Source organism: Ascaphus truei, chromosome 13 (genome assembly GCF_040206685.1).
Source record: "Ascaphus truei isolate aAscTru1 chromosome 13, aAscTru1.hap1, whole genome shotgun sequence".
Taxonomy (NCBI): domain Eukaryota; kingdom Metazoa; phylum Chordata; class Amphibia; order Anura; family Ascaphidae; genus Ascaphus; species Ascaphus truei.
Genome location: NC_134495.1, coordinates 26,477,563 through 26,496,254, shown reverse-complemented (window position 1 = coordinate 26,496,254; position 18,692 = coordinate 26,477,563). Strand labels below are relative to the sequence as shown.

The window sequence follows — 18,692 nt, the reverse complement described above, 5'->3', positions numbered from 1 at the left end:
TGGTGGTGATATTTCACAAAACGCATTTTATTCTTGTACCCTTGTGAGTGATTTTCTTCCCCCTTCCCCCCCTTTCCCAACATTAAATGTACGGTTTTTATACTATGGAGCATGTGCTCTCTCCTCTCTTTATTCTGTAGATTCCCATCGGATGTGGTTAATCCCTTTTGAGAGCAGCCGGAGACCCCCACACCAGCATCTCATTTCCATCATTGATTGGACATTTTGAAAGGACTGGTCTTCATTTTTTTCCCTTCTTTATTCACAGTTTTATTTTAGTATTTAGGGCTTTATTAGCACCATTTAATCATTTATATTAGACACTTATACATTGTTATTCATGTTGGTTTATCCCCGGTTATTAATATTATATTTTAATTTGTTAGTACCATCACTTAGGCGCTACTTTATTTGTTCTTCTTTGTGTCATATATATATATATATATATATATATATATATATATATATATATATTTACATATAGCAGCAATGGACAGAACTCACTGCAGTTCTTTCCCCTCATACAGAGGTAAAAGGAAGGGTTCACAGCTTTAGTGTTAGGACCTGCATTTTTGGTTTACCTCGACGTTGGTATGCAGGCTTACGACGCTTTGGCCAAAGGGTTTAACTAAACAACCAAGTAATTACTATTATTATTCAAGTATTTAAACTTTATACTCATTACCATATATGTTTTGTCAATTTGATGTAGCATTAGGCACCCGTGTCTTCTGTTGTACGAATACATTTGCCACGCTCAGGAGCACTCATTTTGGCATAAATATATATTCAGGATGTGGTGGATGTAGGAGTTTGAGCTATCTGGGAATGTGTGTTAATATATACATATATATACATAACATACATATATATATATATAACAAAAACAAAACAGAGAGCGCACGCCCCATAGTGTGATACTGTAACATTTAATGTAGGGAAGGATGGGTGGGGGGATTAAAAACACTCACAATGTACAGTAGAGGCAACGCTTATTCTAACATTTGCCTTAAACTAGCCGGGTTACATTCAGGATATGTGCTGGGTATGTTCTGGGCTAGTTTGAGGCACGTTTAAGGCACGTTTAAGGCATTTCTGCATTGACTAACGACCCATAGGATTAACACAGCAGGGATCCCTGGCATTCCAATTCAGTTTGAATTGGACTGCCAGGGACCCCCGCTGTTAATCTGATAGGCCATTAATCAATGCAAAAATGCTGGGGCTAGTTTAAGGAAATGTATTCAGAATGTACCTGGGTGTACCTGGGTCTTTTGGGGAATTGCCACTGGTTTTTGTTAGAATAATCGCTGCCTCTACTGTACAAGATAAAAATAGGCAGTATGTGATTAATAATCACCACCAGGCAGGTCCAGAAACCGCAGCAGATACGGAGTCCATGAACAACAGGAATCAGTCTCCCAAGCAGTATTTTTTCTCCGATTCACTCAAAATCCTCCAGAACAGTCTGGTATCAGAGTTGGCCTTCATATAATTCCATGTGCTCCTCGGCCGTAAAGGATACACACAACGTGATGACATAGTGTCGCAAGGTACGTCCCTGATGCGTTTCGTCGTAACAAATGCAACTTAATCAAAGTTAATGTCCATGAACAAGAATGGCAATGTATATATAGTGGAGAGTCTCAAACTTGATTGGTAATGGTACTAAGTGATAGTACCTCCCCTAGAAACGAGCCATGGCTTAATAGAACTATACATAAACCTGAACCAAATCAATTTGGGCTATTATTTAATTCGATTCTAGTATATATAAATGTTTATAAAAACGGACTCTCCAGTAAAGATATACTGCCATAAAGTGCAATAACATAGATTCATACATTATACTGCTATAAATGAGTTAATAGTACACTGTGTGATAAGGAATAATAAAATAAGATAAAATATATGTTACATAACAATCTGAAAAATGCCTTAAATGTTACTCTAATTTTATATGGTGTAGTAAATATACATTCACCAATTGTTTTTTAAAAAATACTTTAAAATTAAAAAATTCTTATATGTTAGCATTTACATGATATGCAATCCAAAATATAATGAATTATATTCTAAAAACGATCAAGAATACACAGGTGAAACTTATATCTAGCAAAGACTAAAAATATTTGAGAATTCATAAAAATTCATAAAAATTCATTTAGAATGTCCACTTATATCAATTATATGTACAATATATTTTGAAGTTCAGAGGGAGGAAGGATTGGGAAAACTGTATGCACTAAGGAGTGGGGAAGGGATGGTGAGGAAGGGATGGGGGTGAGTGCAAAGGGAGGGGGGGAGAAAGGGCGGGTGGTGGGGGGGGTGGAATGGGAACTTGCAGCAGTGGATGGGGAATAAAAAGAAGGGGTGGGGACAAGAGGAAAGCAGAGAGTACACCAAGGAAAACATGTCCATAATAGGAACCTAGCTAAACCAAAGTGCTGGTGTCTATACACTCATTCAGACCACCAGGGGTGAGTGTCCCCAACCGGTGTATCCAAAAGGTCTCCCTTCTACAAAGTATTTTCTAACGATCAGCCCCTGATTCACTAGGAGGAATGTGCTCAATACCCATAATTTTTAAGGATTCCGGATCCTTATTGTGTTTGCTAATAACATGTCTTGGTAAGCTATGGGTAGTGACTCCATTAATCACATTCCTCCTGTGCTCCAGGAACCTGGTGCTGAGAGGTCGAGTGGTGCGACCTACATATTGGAGGCTGCATCCACATTGTACAAGATAAACGACAAATGCACTGAGGCAATTGATATTGCCCCTTACATTATATCGTTCATCCTTGTGATGGGAGACAAAGTGCACTGTAGTACTCAAATGTTTGCACGTGATGCAGCGACTTCTGCCACATCTGTGATTACCAGTGGGGTTCACCGAAGTGGCAGCTGTAGCTGCAATGGTAGATTTTAATTTGCTAGGAGCAATAATGTTTTTAATATTTTGGGCTTTCCTATATACAATTGGAATTTTCTCAGGAATAATGTTCCCCAAATGGGGATCACATTTTAAGATACTCCAATGGGTATTTAATATACCCTTGATGGATCTGTGGGATTGGTTAAAGGTGGTAATAAACCGTGACACCCCATCTACTGTTGATGATCCACCTCTTGGAGTATCATATCTAATATTCTTATTTTTAATAGTACAATTCTTAAGTAGTGATTGCCTGCTAGATAGCTTCACCCTGTCGAAAGAGTCAGATATCAGGTCAGGGTTATAACCTTTCAGCAGAAACTTATCACTCAACTCTTTGGATTGACAGGCAAAGTCACTATCCCTGGAACAGTTCCTTTTGAGACGATGAAACTGTCCCAGGGGAATGCTCTTCAACCACTGTGCATGATGGTTACTAGAGGCATGAACGTAATTATTCACTGCAACAGGCTTGAAGTGTGTGGTGGTAGTGATATTACCTTCTGGATCTGCAGTCAAAACCAGATCCAGAAATATCACCGAGGTGGAGCTGATATCAAAAGTGAATTTCAAGCCCATAGCATTGTGATTGAAGGAATCAAGGACATTGGAAAAGAATGTGATGTCACCCTCCCAGATAATAATAATATCATCAATGAAACGACCATAGCATATGAGGCCCGCCCCCAGCTCTGGATTGGGCCAAATTGATATTTCCTCCCAATATCCCATAAATAAATTGGCATAGCTGGGGGCAAACCTCGTACCCATGGCCGTTCCACAGTTTTGCAAGTAAAAAAGATCCTCAAAAGAAAAATAGTTGTGAGTTAGAATAAACATTATACTATCTAATAGAAAATCTTTGTGTATAGTGGGAATAGAGGGATCCGTGTTCAACCAGAAGTCAATGGCCTTAACCCCCCTGGAATGATCTATTGACGTCTATAATGATGACACGTCACAGGTAGCCCATAGATAGTTGGGCTTCCATTTAATCTCAGAGATCGGGTCGATGACATGCAGCGTATCCCTAATATGTGACCTGAGCTTGGCTACAAAGGGTTGGAGATAATAATCAACATACTGGGATAGGCCGGACGTCATCGACTCGATCCCCGAGATAATAGGTCTCCCAGGGGGGTCCACCAGAGACTTGTGGACCTTGGGCAGGTGATAAAATATAGGAGTGCGGGGGTGATCAGAATAAAGAAATTTAAATTCAAGTTTTGTGAGAATACCCTCCTCCAAGGCTGAAAGCAAATGCTGTTTCAGCAACACCTGATAACGTGATGTGGGATCATCTGGCAAGGGAATATAGGAGGCAGAGTCACCCCCGCACTCCTATATTTTATCGCCTGCCCAAGGTACACTTCTATCTCCCTTGCGTCTGGGGTAAATACAAAGTGACACAATGTCAATTGGACTCAATGTAAAACACACATATTGCAGTCAGAAAAGCACACATTAGCCTCCAGCAGCAAATAATGAATACGTCACCTTAAGTCAGGTACACAGCAGTATCTGGGGAGGAAACAAGGAGCAAAAGCTCATAGCATGTAAACATGTCCCAAGGGGGGGACAAAACAGGGGATCCTGCCTACTAGACCTGCTCCTACGCGTTTCGGCCTAAGCCTTCTACTGGGAGTGGTACTGTAGGCAGGGTGACATGCGTTCTTAAATAGGGATCTAATTGGGCCAGTGATTGTTGGCACCTGGTGTGGTTAATTGATAACATTATGGGTAAGGGGTATACAGATGGATATGGTAAACTTACATCCAGTGTCATAAGGGCGTCATAGCAGGAGGGCCAATGGTAGGGGTGTACCGTATCAACGCCTTCCCTAGTAAGAGAGGGCAGTACTGGCAGATAAAATCCACAGATGATCAGTGAGCATGCGCGTGACGTCACAAACCTGCGTCCATAACATTGCTGTCGCCTACACTGCTCTGTCGGGAAACTGCACATGTGGTAGTGATGTTAGAACCTCTCCTTTCCTAGACCTTAGATGCCAAGGGCAGAACGGACCTCACGGTTGCAAACGCGCATGTCCGTGACGTCATCCGTTGCCGTCCCTGGCGCCCCTCGCCGAGTCATACCAAAACTGGCTGCATTCAACTTGGTACGCCTCAAAACACCTCACTGCGCATGCTTGCCCAGAGATAGAAAAAAGTCACAGTCTCAGTGTTTAGGCTGGTGCCGTGCTATACCGTGCGCATGCGCTGTGTGTTAACCTCAATCCTGTGTCATTTACAGAAATGTGTTAAAGAGACATTACAAATTAAATAGAGATAACATGAGAAAGCTACTATTCAAGCATATATGGTCACAGAAGAGGGATAAACAGATCAAACAGACAATAAATGTGTTGATGTTATTAACATAGCTGTAGTAGAGTCATAAAATAGTTAAAGACTAGATAACACATATAGATATGCTACAGGCATAGCTTAAGAGGATACTGGGTGACAAAATCACCATGACCAGTCGTAAATCCCCGAACTTACGAGACAAACTTGTGACAAGTCATTTTGTCCCCACCACAAACGAAACATTCCACTCAACAGTTAAAAGAAAGGGCTTTTCAAATGTAAAAATTGCACTGCCTGTCGATACATGTGTCAGACGGATGTGTTTACAGATTTCAACAAGACTAATACTTTCAAAATCAAAGAATGTCTTGGATGCAAATCAAAAGGCGTCATCTATTGCATTATGTGTCCCTGTGGTCTTCCTTACATTGGGATGACCACACGTGAACTAAGGTTTAGAATCCTCGAACACGTGAGGAACATTAAAAATGCTTAGAGGTGGCGATTTAGAGAGGGCACTTTTACGTAGGGAGTCTAGGTGGATCGTCCAAATGGACTCAATGATGCCACGGGGCCTTAACGACTACCTGGGCTTCTCGATGTTTCTATAGACGTAACCAATATCCCTTCATCCCACGTACCTTTCTGCCCTAACTATTGTTTGTGCAAAAATTGTATGTGATGAGAATCTCATGCACTCCCCTCTCTCTCCCCTTCCCTTTTCTCCCTGTTTAATCATAGAGTCCTGGGTTTGAACCACATAGGATCATCAAGAGATTTGGACTTGACCTATACTTCATCCAAGACTGGACGATAAAGGAAAGATCATATGTTGATACTGGAATCAGGAGAAGAACAACTCCATATATCTTCTTGTAGAGACTAAAAAAGGACTATACCTATACTCTCCTTTTTGGCAATACCATGTCATTACCTCTAATATTCGATATATAGGTGGAGTATATAGAGAGTCTACATCATACATCTCATTTCTTAGACTCCTAATCTCTAAAGAGGACTTTAACATCAAAGGTCCCCCCCTCCCTACCTCTTTTTTTGAGGAGTGACTGGGTTAAATTTCGTGTACCCCATTACGATCTGGGACTGCTTCATATAGATCCCCTTGGAACTATTTAGAATTTACTTTGTTAATTATGAACCCTCCACGTGTATATGTATTACATTTAAGTTATGCACCCCTCGGTGAATATTCTCCATTTCAGAACTGTAGGGATTCATTTCTGATCAAAAGATGTTATAGCTGGTTACTTTATGTGTTCTATACATAGGCTATGGCAGTAATGATATACTCTTCTGTGTTAATAACAACTAATGATATAATTCTAGTTACTGTTATGCCTGTAGCATATCTATATGTGTTATCTAGTCTTTAACTATTATATGACTCTACTACAGCTATGTTAATAACATCAACACATTTATTGTCTGTTTGATCTGTTTATCCCTCTTCTGTGACCATATATGCTTGAATAGTAGCTTCCTCATGTTATCTCTATTTAATTTGTAATGTCTCTTTAACACATTTCTGTAAATGACACAGGATTGAGGTTAACACACAGCGCATGCGCACGGTATAGCACGGCACCAGCCTAAACACTGAGACTGTGACTTTTTTCTATCTCTGGGCAAGCATGCGCAGTGAGGTGTTTTGAGGCGTACCAAGTAGAATGCAGCCTGTTTTGGTATGACTCGGCGAGGGGCGCCAGGGACGGCAACAGATGGCATCACGGACATGCGCGTTTGCAACCGTGAGGTCCGTTCTGCCCATGGCATCTAAGGTCTAGGAAAGGAGAGGTTCTAACATCACTACCACATGTGCAGTTTCCCGACAGAGCAGTGTAGGCGACAGCCATGTTATGGACGCAGGTTTGTGACGTCACGCGCATGCTCACTGCTCATCTGTGGATTTTATCTGCCAGTACTGCCCTCTCTTACTAGGGAAGGCGTTGATACGGTACACCCCTACCATTGGCCCTCTTGCTATGATGCCCTTATGACACTGAATGTAAGTTTACCATATCCATCTGTATACCCCTTACCCATAACGTTATCAATTAACCACACCAGGTGCCAACAATCACTGGCCCAATTAGATCCCTATTTAAGAACGCATGTCACCCTGCCTACAGTACCACTCCCAGTAGAAGGCTTAGGCCGAAACGCGTAGGAGCAGGTCTAGTAGGCAGGATCCCCTGTTTTGTCCCCCACTTGGGACATGTTTACATGCTATGAGCTTTTGCTCCTTGTTTCCTCCCCAGATACTGCTGTGTACCTGACTTAAGGTGACGTATTCATTATTTGCTGCTGCAGGCTAAGGTGTGCTTTTCTGACTGCAATATGTGTGTTTTACATTGAGTCCAATTGACATTGTGTCACTTTGTATTTACCCCAGACTCAAGGGAGATAGAAGTGTACTGTTGATTTATTGTATTAACCACGTAGCCTAGCCACCGTGTCTGGCCTGTTGTTAGCTTTACTGTTTCTACCTTGTCAGGTACTGTAGAGCATTTATCCTGTTTATTCAGGCTTTTGTATTGTCCCAATTGGGATTTTCTGGTTGGAGGATATAACAAGTTTTGCCACGCACAGGGGATCCATGCCTTTATTTTAACTTTCTGTGCTTTATATTTTAACTTTTTGTTCTGTGACAACCCTTAATAAAATGTTGTGATTTTGTACTGCCAGGCAAACTAGAGTGCTTTTTGTTCAGGGCTCTTTTTCTCTCTTGCAATATTTCCTGCCCTCATAGCACCACCGACAGATTACTTTATCTAGATTTACCTTGTCGGTTATTAGTTGCCTTAACTTGTCTTGTGGATGCGGGGTCATCTCGTTCTCTCATAAAATATATATATATATATATATATATATATATATATATATATATATATATATATATATATATATATATATATATATGTTCTGCATAGTATTGTACACATTTTTAGATTTTTGTTTATTAATATTGAATTTTTTGCTCCTTTTGTACTATCTACAGTTGTTTTTACCTTTGTTTTATTAAAATGTATCTTTTATCTTACACATTGTCATGCATATTTGTGTGCTATTATAGTCCCATTAGGATCTATTCTGCTGCCCTTCGGTATTTAGGACTTAGGGATTCCTTCTGTCCTTGAGCACCAATAGCTATACAGTATCATATAATTACTCTTTCTCTCTTGAGTGGGGCTGTCTGGTCCAGACTACTGTATATAAGCAATTCATAAGTAATTAACCTCCAGGGGGTAAAAACTATATATAAGGATTTTATTCTTACTTACAGTAAATCTGCACAATGGGTTCTGCTATGTTCTTTGATGTAACATACTACGTATCAGAAGGACAACAATTTGTTAGGGCAGGACTTAAAGCAAATTGTGGAACGTTATTTGCTTTAGAAAGTAAAGTGAAGTACTGGTTTTTGTTTGCAGTTATGGAGTCAACTACAAGCTGCATCTTCAGCACAATGTTTCTTGCCTGAAACCTGAATTGTATTTTACTCACCAAACATAAGGTAGGTTTAACTGATGTTCTGCATCCAACATATAGAACAGCTGGAGTAAGACTTACCATCTACAGAGCCGTGGCTGAAAGAGCGAAAGTCCACTGCACCGGAGACTCTTGCCGTGGCCGTGCTGCAGAGGGTCCTGCTTCTAGGGAAGAGGACCCACGCAGTATTAATCCTCTAGTGTTAGGGCAATTGTGGTAACGTGACCGCAGCTTACCCCGATGCTGGGAACATTAATGTTTGCTACCGGACATCCAATTCTAACTTTCCTCTCCCTAACTCTAAGAATCTGCCTCCATTCCCCTCTCAAATATGAACCCCGACATATTCCTCATACTTTAAAGTCTAAACCATTCCACTGAATTCTAACTCCTATTTCAACCATTTCAATCACTTTATTCACATTTCATATACTTGTAAATGTAAAGGGGAAATGGCAATTTGTCCACACAGTGCTGCAAAATTGGTGCAAAAAAAGCACAACGATTGATAGAGACAAAATCACACTTCTATCTACAGTACAGGCATACCCCGCTTTAAGGACACTCACTTTAAGTAGACTCGCGAGTAAGTACATATCACCCAATAGGCAAACGGCAGCTCACGCATGCACCTGTCAGCACGTCCTGAACAGCAATACCGGCTCCCTACCTGTACCGAAGCTGTACGCAAGCAGGGAGACTATAGAGCCTGTTACAAATGCGTTATTTACATCAGTTATGCACGTATATGACGATTGTAGTACAGTACATGCATCGATAAGTGGGAAAAAAGGGAGTGCTTCACTTTAAGTACATTTTCACTTTACATACATGCTCCGGTCCCATTGCGTACGTTAATGTGGGGTATGCCTGTACTTGGACATTTCTTTGATATACTGTATATGGTGTTATTATTAGAGTGACTTTGTAAATACCCATCAAGGGTTAAAATATTAAACACTCTCTAACATTCTGTAATAGTACAAAAAAAGTCACCTGTTTCATTTTAAGAAATACAAATCCAATTGCTTTTTAGATGTACAACTCTTTAACCCAGCAATATAATACAATGAGATAATACAGTTATATGATGCATTTGTTAGTGTTCATATACAGTACAGTATATACCTACCCCCTGCTAACAAAGCAAATTAAATGTCAGTTCTAGAGCAGGAAAGCGTGGTATGGTTCTTAAGAAGTTGATCTTGAAGACAGACATTGTGTGTCTACTTATTAAAATTGTATTTGAAAAAAAATCTTCTAAATGTCAGTGCTTGAAAGTGTCACAAACTTTCTGAAAATGTGCATCATATGTTTGAAGTCCTCTAACATTTGAGGCATTATTTGTGGTTTAACAGTACATTTTTCTGACATACCGCATCATGTATCATACCTTATAAAAACAATTTAAATGAAAACAGAATTGTGGTATTTTTTTTAGAACTGGTGTTAGTAAATATCAAATATTATTGTAATATTATTTGAAATAGCCATACTGTGAAAATAAAACATTTTATTAACGTATGTAAGGAAACATCCATGCTGCATCAAATACATTTTTGATTGATACATAACAACTTAATTATGCACAAACACATTAACAGACATTGTAGGGTTTACTTCCAAATTAGATAATGTTTGCACCAGAAAAAGAACGATATAATGTAGTACTGTAGAATTAAGTTCAATCCAAGGTGTGCAGCCTATCTAATGTATGCTCTCTCAAATCCCCAGAAAGTATCAGACATACAGGAAATACTGTACTGTATCTTTCATTGAAGGTCAATAAATAATATTTTCTAAGTGCCTGATACATTTGGCATAGATACACACCAAAGAAATTACATTGCATTTTATTTAGACTAATACACTATATTGTTCTTTTTCGGTTGCGCTCCCTTTCAACATTTCAAGAGGAACTTTGGAAAGTTCACTGGTGATTTTTGCAGCAACCTCCTCTCCCTCCTAAGTGTTTTCTATTCAGATTTTGATTTTTTTAAACATATTGTCACATTATTTGGTGTAAGAGTCACTGGGTAGAACTTTTATCATGTTATGTTTAACTTTTTAGGGTTTATGCCAAGTTGAACTTGGCTGTCTATTGTGAGGCACTTTCTCCTTTTGTCTGCTATGCGACTTACTTTTTTTAGTGTAAACCATTTACACTTGTACGTTTAGCGCAATTACTTTTTTGTGCATCAATGAACAAATAATTGATATTTTGCACTTTAAAGCAATTTTTGTTGCTTGGTACATAGACCCCATATTGTAAGCTTGTGAGTTTCAGTCCTGGTGTAGCCGTCTTACAGATGGAGCCAGACTTACTGTCAACATGATAACAAAACGTTGCAGGGGCCGGAACACGCTGCAGCCGCGCTCGGTTGCTGCCGAGAAAACAGAAAGCACCCTGGGAGAATTAACTCAGCGGGGGTCTCTGCTTCTCAATGGGACCCCTGCAGCGATAATCCTACCAAGTTAGCCACACGTCTGTAAGAGATGCGCAGATGTGTCCCAGAGAGAAGCAATCTCCCCCTCAGAGCAACTCTAACAGCAATCATTATTTATTTTTTTATTTAAATGTTTTTTTTATACAGGTTTAAAGCAGGTGGTCTCTGGAGCTGATTTCCATTCCAGGGGCTGCCAGTGGCCCCTATCCCTGTATCTCCAGAAGCAGGAGGTCCCCAGAGCTGACAAAAATGGGGTTCAGCTCCGGAGACCCCCTGCTTCAAACTTCTATAGATAAATGATGTAAATGTCCTGTCGGGGATGACGTAAATCAGCGGTGCGCAAACTGGGGGGTTTACTGCGGGGGGTGCAGTGTTTACAGAGGCCCTGCACGCTTCCCGAAGGCACTTTAATGAAGTGCCGGGGGAGTGGCGATGGTCTCTGTAATCTTTACTTACCTTGGCTCAGGCGGCTTCTTAGACGCGTCACCATGGCAACGAGGCATCATGGTTATGTGACGTCACGTTGCTATGGCAATGTGACATCATGACGCCAGAGCCGAAGTCTGAGCCAAGGTAAGCGGGGTGGGAGGGGGGCGCGGAGAGAGGGAATCTGCCGGCAGGGGGGCACAGGGAAAAAAGTTTGCGCTCCCCTGACGTAAATAACCAAATATGGTCCCCTAGTTTTTCCCCTCATGATGTACTGTAGAGACCCATATTCGGGCATCTACATCATTAAGGTGCAGGACAGATTAGAGTCTGTAAGAACTGCTCTGGGGAGACACGGAGAGGGATTTACTCTCTGCGACTCCTCTGCACTGCTAATACAAACTATCTGGCCTGGGATGATTAACGTTTCTTTAATTCTCCCTTCAAGCAAAAATTACTATTTGTGGGGTCTGTATACAAACAACAGACGGTCCGAGGATTTCAGCCATTTGGTTCGCGGACACGAAAAAAGTAACTCTGGCTACATCTGTACCTATTCCCATTTATACAGTTACCAGCATACTGCAGTATTCTATGGCAATTACCATTGAATTCTTTGGAAACCTTGTCATTTTCTGAGGTATGTTTGTCTATGTTGAGACAACTGTACATTTAGAATTTTATTTTAAAGAATATTGAATACTAGGCAGTTACTAATCTCATAAGAGTGAGGACAAACCGTGTTATCCAATAGCGCTTAAATCTACTTACAGTAGTTACAATCATATAAGTGAAGTTTGTATGAGGGTAAGAAAAAACTGTATAATACCCAATTAATAGTGCTTAAATTCTTACCTAGTTTAAATCAACTCAAATATTGATTTGGTGCATATAAATTAAAAAAAATCCAGACTTAATTCGATGCTGCTCAACCTTTGGTAAGGATTGCTTTCTCAATCCACGGTTTTCGTAGGTGTCCAGGGAGCTCAGGGAGCGCAAAGACATGTAAATAAAAGGACCTATACAAATAGTGCAATACAGTATGTCTTGAGCCTTGGTCTTGAAAGAAATTCTCAATTACCCAATGAAATTTATACTCACAGATTTCTCTGTGTTAAGGTTTTTATAAAGGTTTCTTTAAACTGCAATCTTTGTGGGGTTGTCGCGTATAGGGAGAGTTTATGGTAAAGATCCTCACAGAATATTCCGGGTACGAAAAAGAAGAAGAACAAACATAGTGCAGACTGCAAAACACGTTTTATCTGCAGTAAAAGGGTAAAATCACACTCACATGGTGAATAAATTATATGAGCTTATAGATCAAATGATCAACACCAGCCACGGAAGTTTTATACAATTTTATTAAACATTTTTTATTAATTTTTTTGTATATTTAGTATTTACATAATTTTTTAGATTAATGTATTTTTGGACTACAACCATGTTTTGTTTGTAGGTTAAATTGATTAAGGCACTCACCATGGTGTTTATTTAAACTTTCTCATATTATGTGCTACTATGCTAAATAGCCAATTGTGATTGATTTATGATTCCACCAATAGTTAACGTAGGTGAGGTATTTAATCAACCAGACATCCACTTTTAAGCACTCCTGATGAAACCTCAAGGAGGAGAAATGCGTAGAGTGTATCTGTATTTTGTATCCAGTGCCCAGCAATAACCTAAGGGGAGGCTCCATACAGCATCATCTGCCTGTCTTGAGCTGTCTCCAGAGTTTACATCCGGGGATCGAACGCAGAAGTGCTGGAGCCGAAATACGCGGATGTCCCAGTGTACCGTGAGCATCGAGCAGAGAGACCGCTCTGCAACCTCCGCGGCTGGTGTTGATCATTTGATCTACAGTTTCTGCACATATACAGTAATTTATAGACCATGCGAGTCTAATTTTACCCTTTTACTGCAGATAAAAAGTGTTTTGCAGTCTGCACTATGTTTGTTCTTCTTCTTTTTCACATCCGGTATATGCTGTGAGGATCTTTACCATAAGCTGTCCCCATACGCGACAACCCCACAAAGATTGCAGTTTAAAGACACCTTTATATACACCTTAACATAGAGAAATCTGTGAGTATAAATTTCAGTGGGTGATTGAGATTTTCTTTCAAGACCAAGGTTCAAGACATATTGCACTATTTGTATAAGTTCTTTTATTTACATGTCTTTACTTAGCTTATAAGGGCTTGGGTCAAAAACAGTTTTGACCCCTTCACTTGTTCATAGGATAATTGTTGTAATTTAACAATAATTATATTATTTTTCTATTCTTTCTTGCAGTCTCCAGGAATACCCTCTACACTTCGCTTGCAGAGTATTTATTTGGATAAGTCACTTATTTGCAGAATCGTATTGGTGAATGGCATTATTGTTGTCATTAATTCCAACATCTACAGATGTTTACCACTCTCCACAGCTGTGTTTTATTATTTGCTTTACTTGATCCTGACTCTCCTGCTTTTTACATCCTTATAATGCAGACAGTAGATGGGAAGAACATGACCACTGTGACACAGTTCATCCTGTTTGGTTTCCCTCTATTTCCACACTTGTCTGTGCTCTTTTTCTGCCTGATCCTGCTGTCCTATCTCCTCACCATGACAGGGAACTTCCTTATCCTTACATTGGTCTTCTTAGACCGAAGACTCCATAGGCCTATGTATTTTTTTCTATGTAACATGGCTATTATGGACATCTGTTTCACCAACACCATTGTACCAAACATGCTAAGGGGCTTCCTGTTGAATGGTAAGTCTATATCTTTGGCTAGATGCTTTACCCAGTTTTATATGTATTTGCTAGTGGGAGTTGCTGAGTTTCTACTCCTTGCTGTAATGTCATATGACAGATATGTAGCTATTTGCCACCCTTTACGTTACACAGGAATCATGCCCAGACGTGTATATCTGCAACTTATAGCTGGAGTATGGCTGGGATCATTTTTCTCCATCCTTGTACCTACAACCTTAATTATGAGATTGCCATTTTGTTTTGATGTGATGGACCATTTTTTCTGTGATATTGGCCCACTTCTTCGGAACTCTTGCACCGACACAACCGCAATCCAGATCTTGACATTCGCTACCTCTTTTGTAGTGCTAGTTAGTTTTTTGGTTACTATTGTATCTTATAGTAATATTGCAATAGCCATATTAAAGATTAAAACAGTGGAAGGTAGGGGAAAAGCTTTTTCCACCTGTTCTTCCCATGCCATAGTGGTGACCCTAATTTTTGGCAGTTGTATATTCATGTATTCAAGGCCGAAGATGGGTCAGACTTTTGACTTAGACAAGTTTGTGGCAGTCATTAACACTGTGGTGGTCCCTCTTATCAACCCATTTATTTATACCCTAAGAAACCAGAATGTTAAAGAAATACTCAAAGATAGAGTGATTTCATGTGGGAAGATGCTATGAGGGTCGAATTACACTTTTATAAGAACTCACTGCTTTACAGCTTTCAGATTTTTGTGAACATTCTTTGCACACGTGTCTCCCCATAGAGGGTTTCCCCACTATGCTTCCAATTCGCTGATCCTGTGACCTAAGTTACTGTGGACAGGGTCAATTTCATCAAGAGAAGGACAGTCAGCTTTAAAAGCCTCCACATCGTCACCTTCTCCTCGCACCTGCATTTTATATGGAGGGTATATTTGTTTCCAGCTGCTATCACTTCAGCTGAGGACTTATTTCATATGAGAACATACAAGTCTCCCCAAAGGCAACAGCCTTTGGCAGCAGCGGAAGAGCAGCTAATGGGTGTCAGCCATGTGTTTGGTAATGTTACTGCTGTTCTATTGCAATCTGAAACTCATCGTCCATCTCATCCCTTGTACCTACTGAAATGTTTCAATTTAACCTGCCTTATAGATTTTAAACTCCTTGAGGCAGGGCCTCATCTAACACATTGCAGACCAAGCCTACCTTTTCTAACACCATTTTATACTTGCCTGTAAATGTTATGTAACAACTCTATCCCACCGGCTAAGGAAAAGGGTCACACCAAAATAGTCCCAAAGTGTGTGTGTATAACTCAGCAGTTTTACCTTTTATCTCAGGGGGCTTGAAATCCACACAGAGCTGGTATGATGAGCAAAATAAAGATGTAGGGCACCAGGAACTTTTGTGAAGTTTATTTAAAAGGTAACTTCAGGTTAACAACAGGACTGTTTTTTCAGAATTTGTATTAGACACCTGCACTCAGGTTTTCTCCACCATGAGGTTTGTAGATGGATAGCTCTTTTGCAAGTCTTTCTCCACTGCCAAGGACAGAACTGGAAACTTTCTTCGTATAATTCCCAGCAGTCCCATCCAGGTCTCCTTCATAAGCCCTGCGGTCAGAACCTACTCACTACTATGGCAGGACTTCTCTTTAGTGCTGTATCTCTTTGGACCCTGACACTGGAATACTTGCCCTAACTCTGAAAACAAATAAAGTTGCTAGCCTTTTACAGGGCTAGGAGAGTCCTGGAGACCCCCTCCTCTTTTTTTCCTAGGATCTGAGGAAAATATCCAGGAACCAAACATTTGTAAACTTGGTTCCCACACCTGTTGCTGGGCAGAAAGGAAAATGCTACTTAACTTTTTCCATCACCTTCTAGAAGGAAATAACTGGCCAATCACAGAGCTAAGCAACCTGCAACATAAAATAAGTTACATGAAATTGGTTATTTGGAATTGATTACAACTACGGCCTGAAAGAGAAAATAATCCATTAACTCCCTGTAGGGATGCACTAAGGAAACTCTAGCATATCCCAAGGGTATATAGTACAAAATATGTCCAAGCGCATCAATATGTGAAACAATTGTGATATTATTGAAAAATAGTAATAGTGAATATAAACATATATATCAAATTAAGAACCACAGATATAAACTGTGATACTCTAATGAAAGTGCAATGTATAATATAAAGTGTGTATAGAACAAATGTGTATAGAAAATATTTTAACACCACATCCCAATGATGTACCCCTATACAACCTCATCTACTATATAACTATGCAACTATGTAACTAATAGGAATTATGGAGATAATGGACCTAGGAGAGAACAAATAGGGAGATATCGTAAAACTTCCTATAAATGGAAAAACATTCAAATTATGGTTCAAAAGACGATAGGAGCAGGGAACAAATTAATTGGGACCTCCAGAGAGGGAACTATAGAAGACAGGAAGAAAGAGAAGATAGAAGGAAAACCCTTTATATACAGTACGTCCCTCCACCTCTGACTCTAGACCACATGGTGAGAAATCTCTCAGCGGTTCAAGATTTTTCCCCCTATGTGACATAACCCCTTCCTCCCCAGAATACTCACTGTCTCCTTTTTTAGAATCCATTCTGAACAGAAATACCAGGAAAGATCCCAAAGACAAGTCTGAATGGAAGAAATCAAAGGGGGACAGGGTGAATACTCAAACAAGAAAGAGAAGGTATTCACAAGGAAAGGAAAGAGAGCAGGGGGCATTACAAAAAAAAGAAAAGAGAAAGAAAACAGATACTAGAGAGGAACATTAAAGGAATATTTAATATTTCGTCTGTCACACTAACCGATAAGCACTGTCATGTGTTAAGTAGAGGCCTTTCATATGCCCCTACCTGTAGATGAACCAAATGGTTTTCAATTATTTACGGATCGGCATAGATTCACCAGGAATTGAACATTAAAAAGGCATTTCTCTCGGATGGACGAGGGACGAGAAATGAATCGTCTCGATTACCGCCCATCGAGCTCTTCTAACACTATGGGACATATAGAAATGAAAAAGGAATGAAGATAGGGCACACGGATTTCCAAAATAAAGAGATTTATAAAGCATACACAACGTTTCGACCCGAAGGTCTTTGTCAAGTGCAAAAAGTGACTTGATAAAGACCTTAGGGTCGAAACGTTGTGTATGCTTTAATAAATCTCTTTATTTTGGAAATCCGTGTGCCCCATCTTCATTCCTTTTTGTATGCCGTGGATTGGATGCAGCCGATCGTACATTGATGGGAACACCGGTAATTGTATAACTCTTTATCATATTGTGGTGTGCAGCATTTACTCTTTGTTATATCACATACAGTATAGAAATGACACACACAGAGTTTAAGCCAAAGTCAAAATTCTATCCTGCACAATCCACAGGAAATTTAATTGAAACATTCGTCCACATGGTAAACAATGATTTTGTAACCCTAAGCGAAATGAAAGATACCTCCAAGAAAATGTTAAATAAGGAGGAAAGTCTAGCTCTACGTGAACTAAAAGAGAATAAAAATATAGTGATCTGCCAAGCCGATAAGTGTGATGGGGTCATCATACAAGATCAGGCTGACTATCAGGGAGAGAAAAAAAGAGAACCACAACAGGGCTGATCACCCCTAATGAGGGACCAATAGAACTGATGTGATAGTGATATTTTTTTTCTGCTAGTTTCTGTCTGGAAAGTGTTAACACCTTGCTCCCCTACCTTTTCTGTTTTCTATGTTTCTCTAAGGGATTTGGATGATCCCTATGTTGGGTTGAAGCAGAGGGGATTGAAGGCTGTCTCCCGGTATTCTGGAGATTACATTTTGGTTATATTATTTTCTTGATTATATCTCATTTTATATTCATCTTTCATCTCTGATTCGTGACTTGGGGTAAGCGCCTGTTTTTTTGTTTTTTTACTATCAGGGAGAGGCCTTATGGCTCCTCTCTGGCTTCCAGTCCTATTCGAGACTAACTAGGGATCCTACTAAGGAGTATCTAAAACAGCTACAGAGTATTTTGGAAACAGCATTGGAGAATACAGTCCTAACAAAAAATTAATTTGATTTTTTATTTGTGAAGTTCCCGAGGATTCCATCCTATATCACCTTCCAAAAATACATAAAAGCTTAATACAACCTACCGGGAGACCGATCATATCCGGGATCTTATCCTTAACCTCAAACTTGTCCCAGTACGTGGACTCGTTTCTTCAAAAATATGTTCCTTTGTTTCCATCTTATATCAAGGATACCACGGCTGTACCCAATCTGATGAAAGATTTTGTCTGGGACGATGAGTACAGGTG

At 39.8% G+C, this 18,692-nt stretch overlaps 1 protein-coding gene across 1 annotated transcript; it reads left to right on the top strand.

The window, feature by feature from the left end:
- Positions 1 to 14,144: 14,144 nt before the first annotated feature.
- Positions 14,145 to 15,062, top strand: LOC142464604 (olfactory receptor 6M1-like). Its single transcript, XM_075567975.1, has one exon. The coding sequence runs from the start codon at positions 14,145 to 14,147 to the stop codon at positions 15,060 to 15,062; it is 918 nt and encodes a 305-aa protein (XP_075424090.1).
- Positions 15,063 to 18,692: the final 3,630 nt, after the last annotated feature.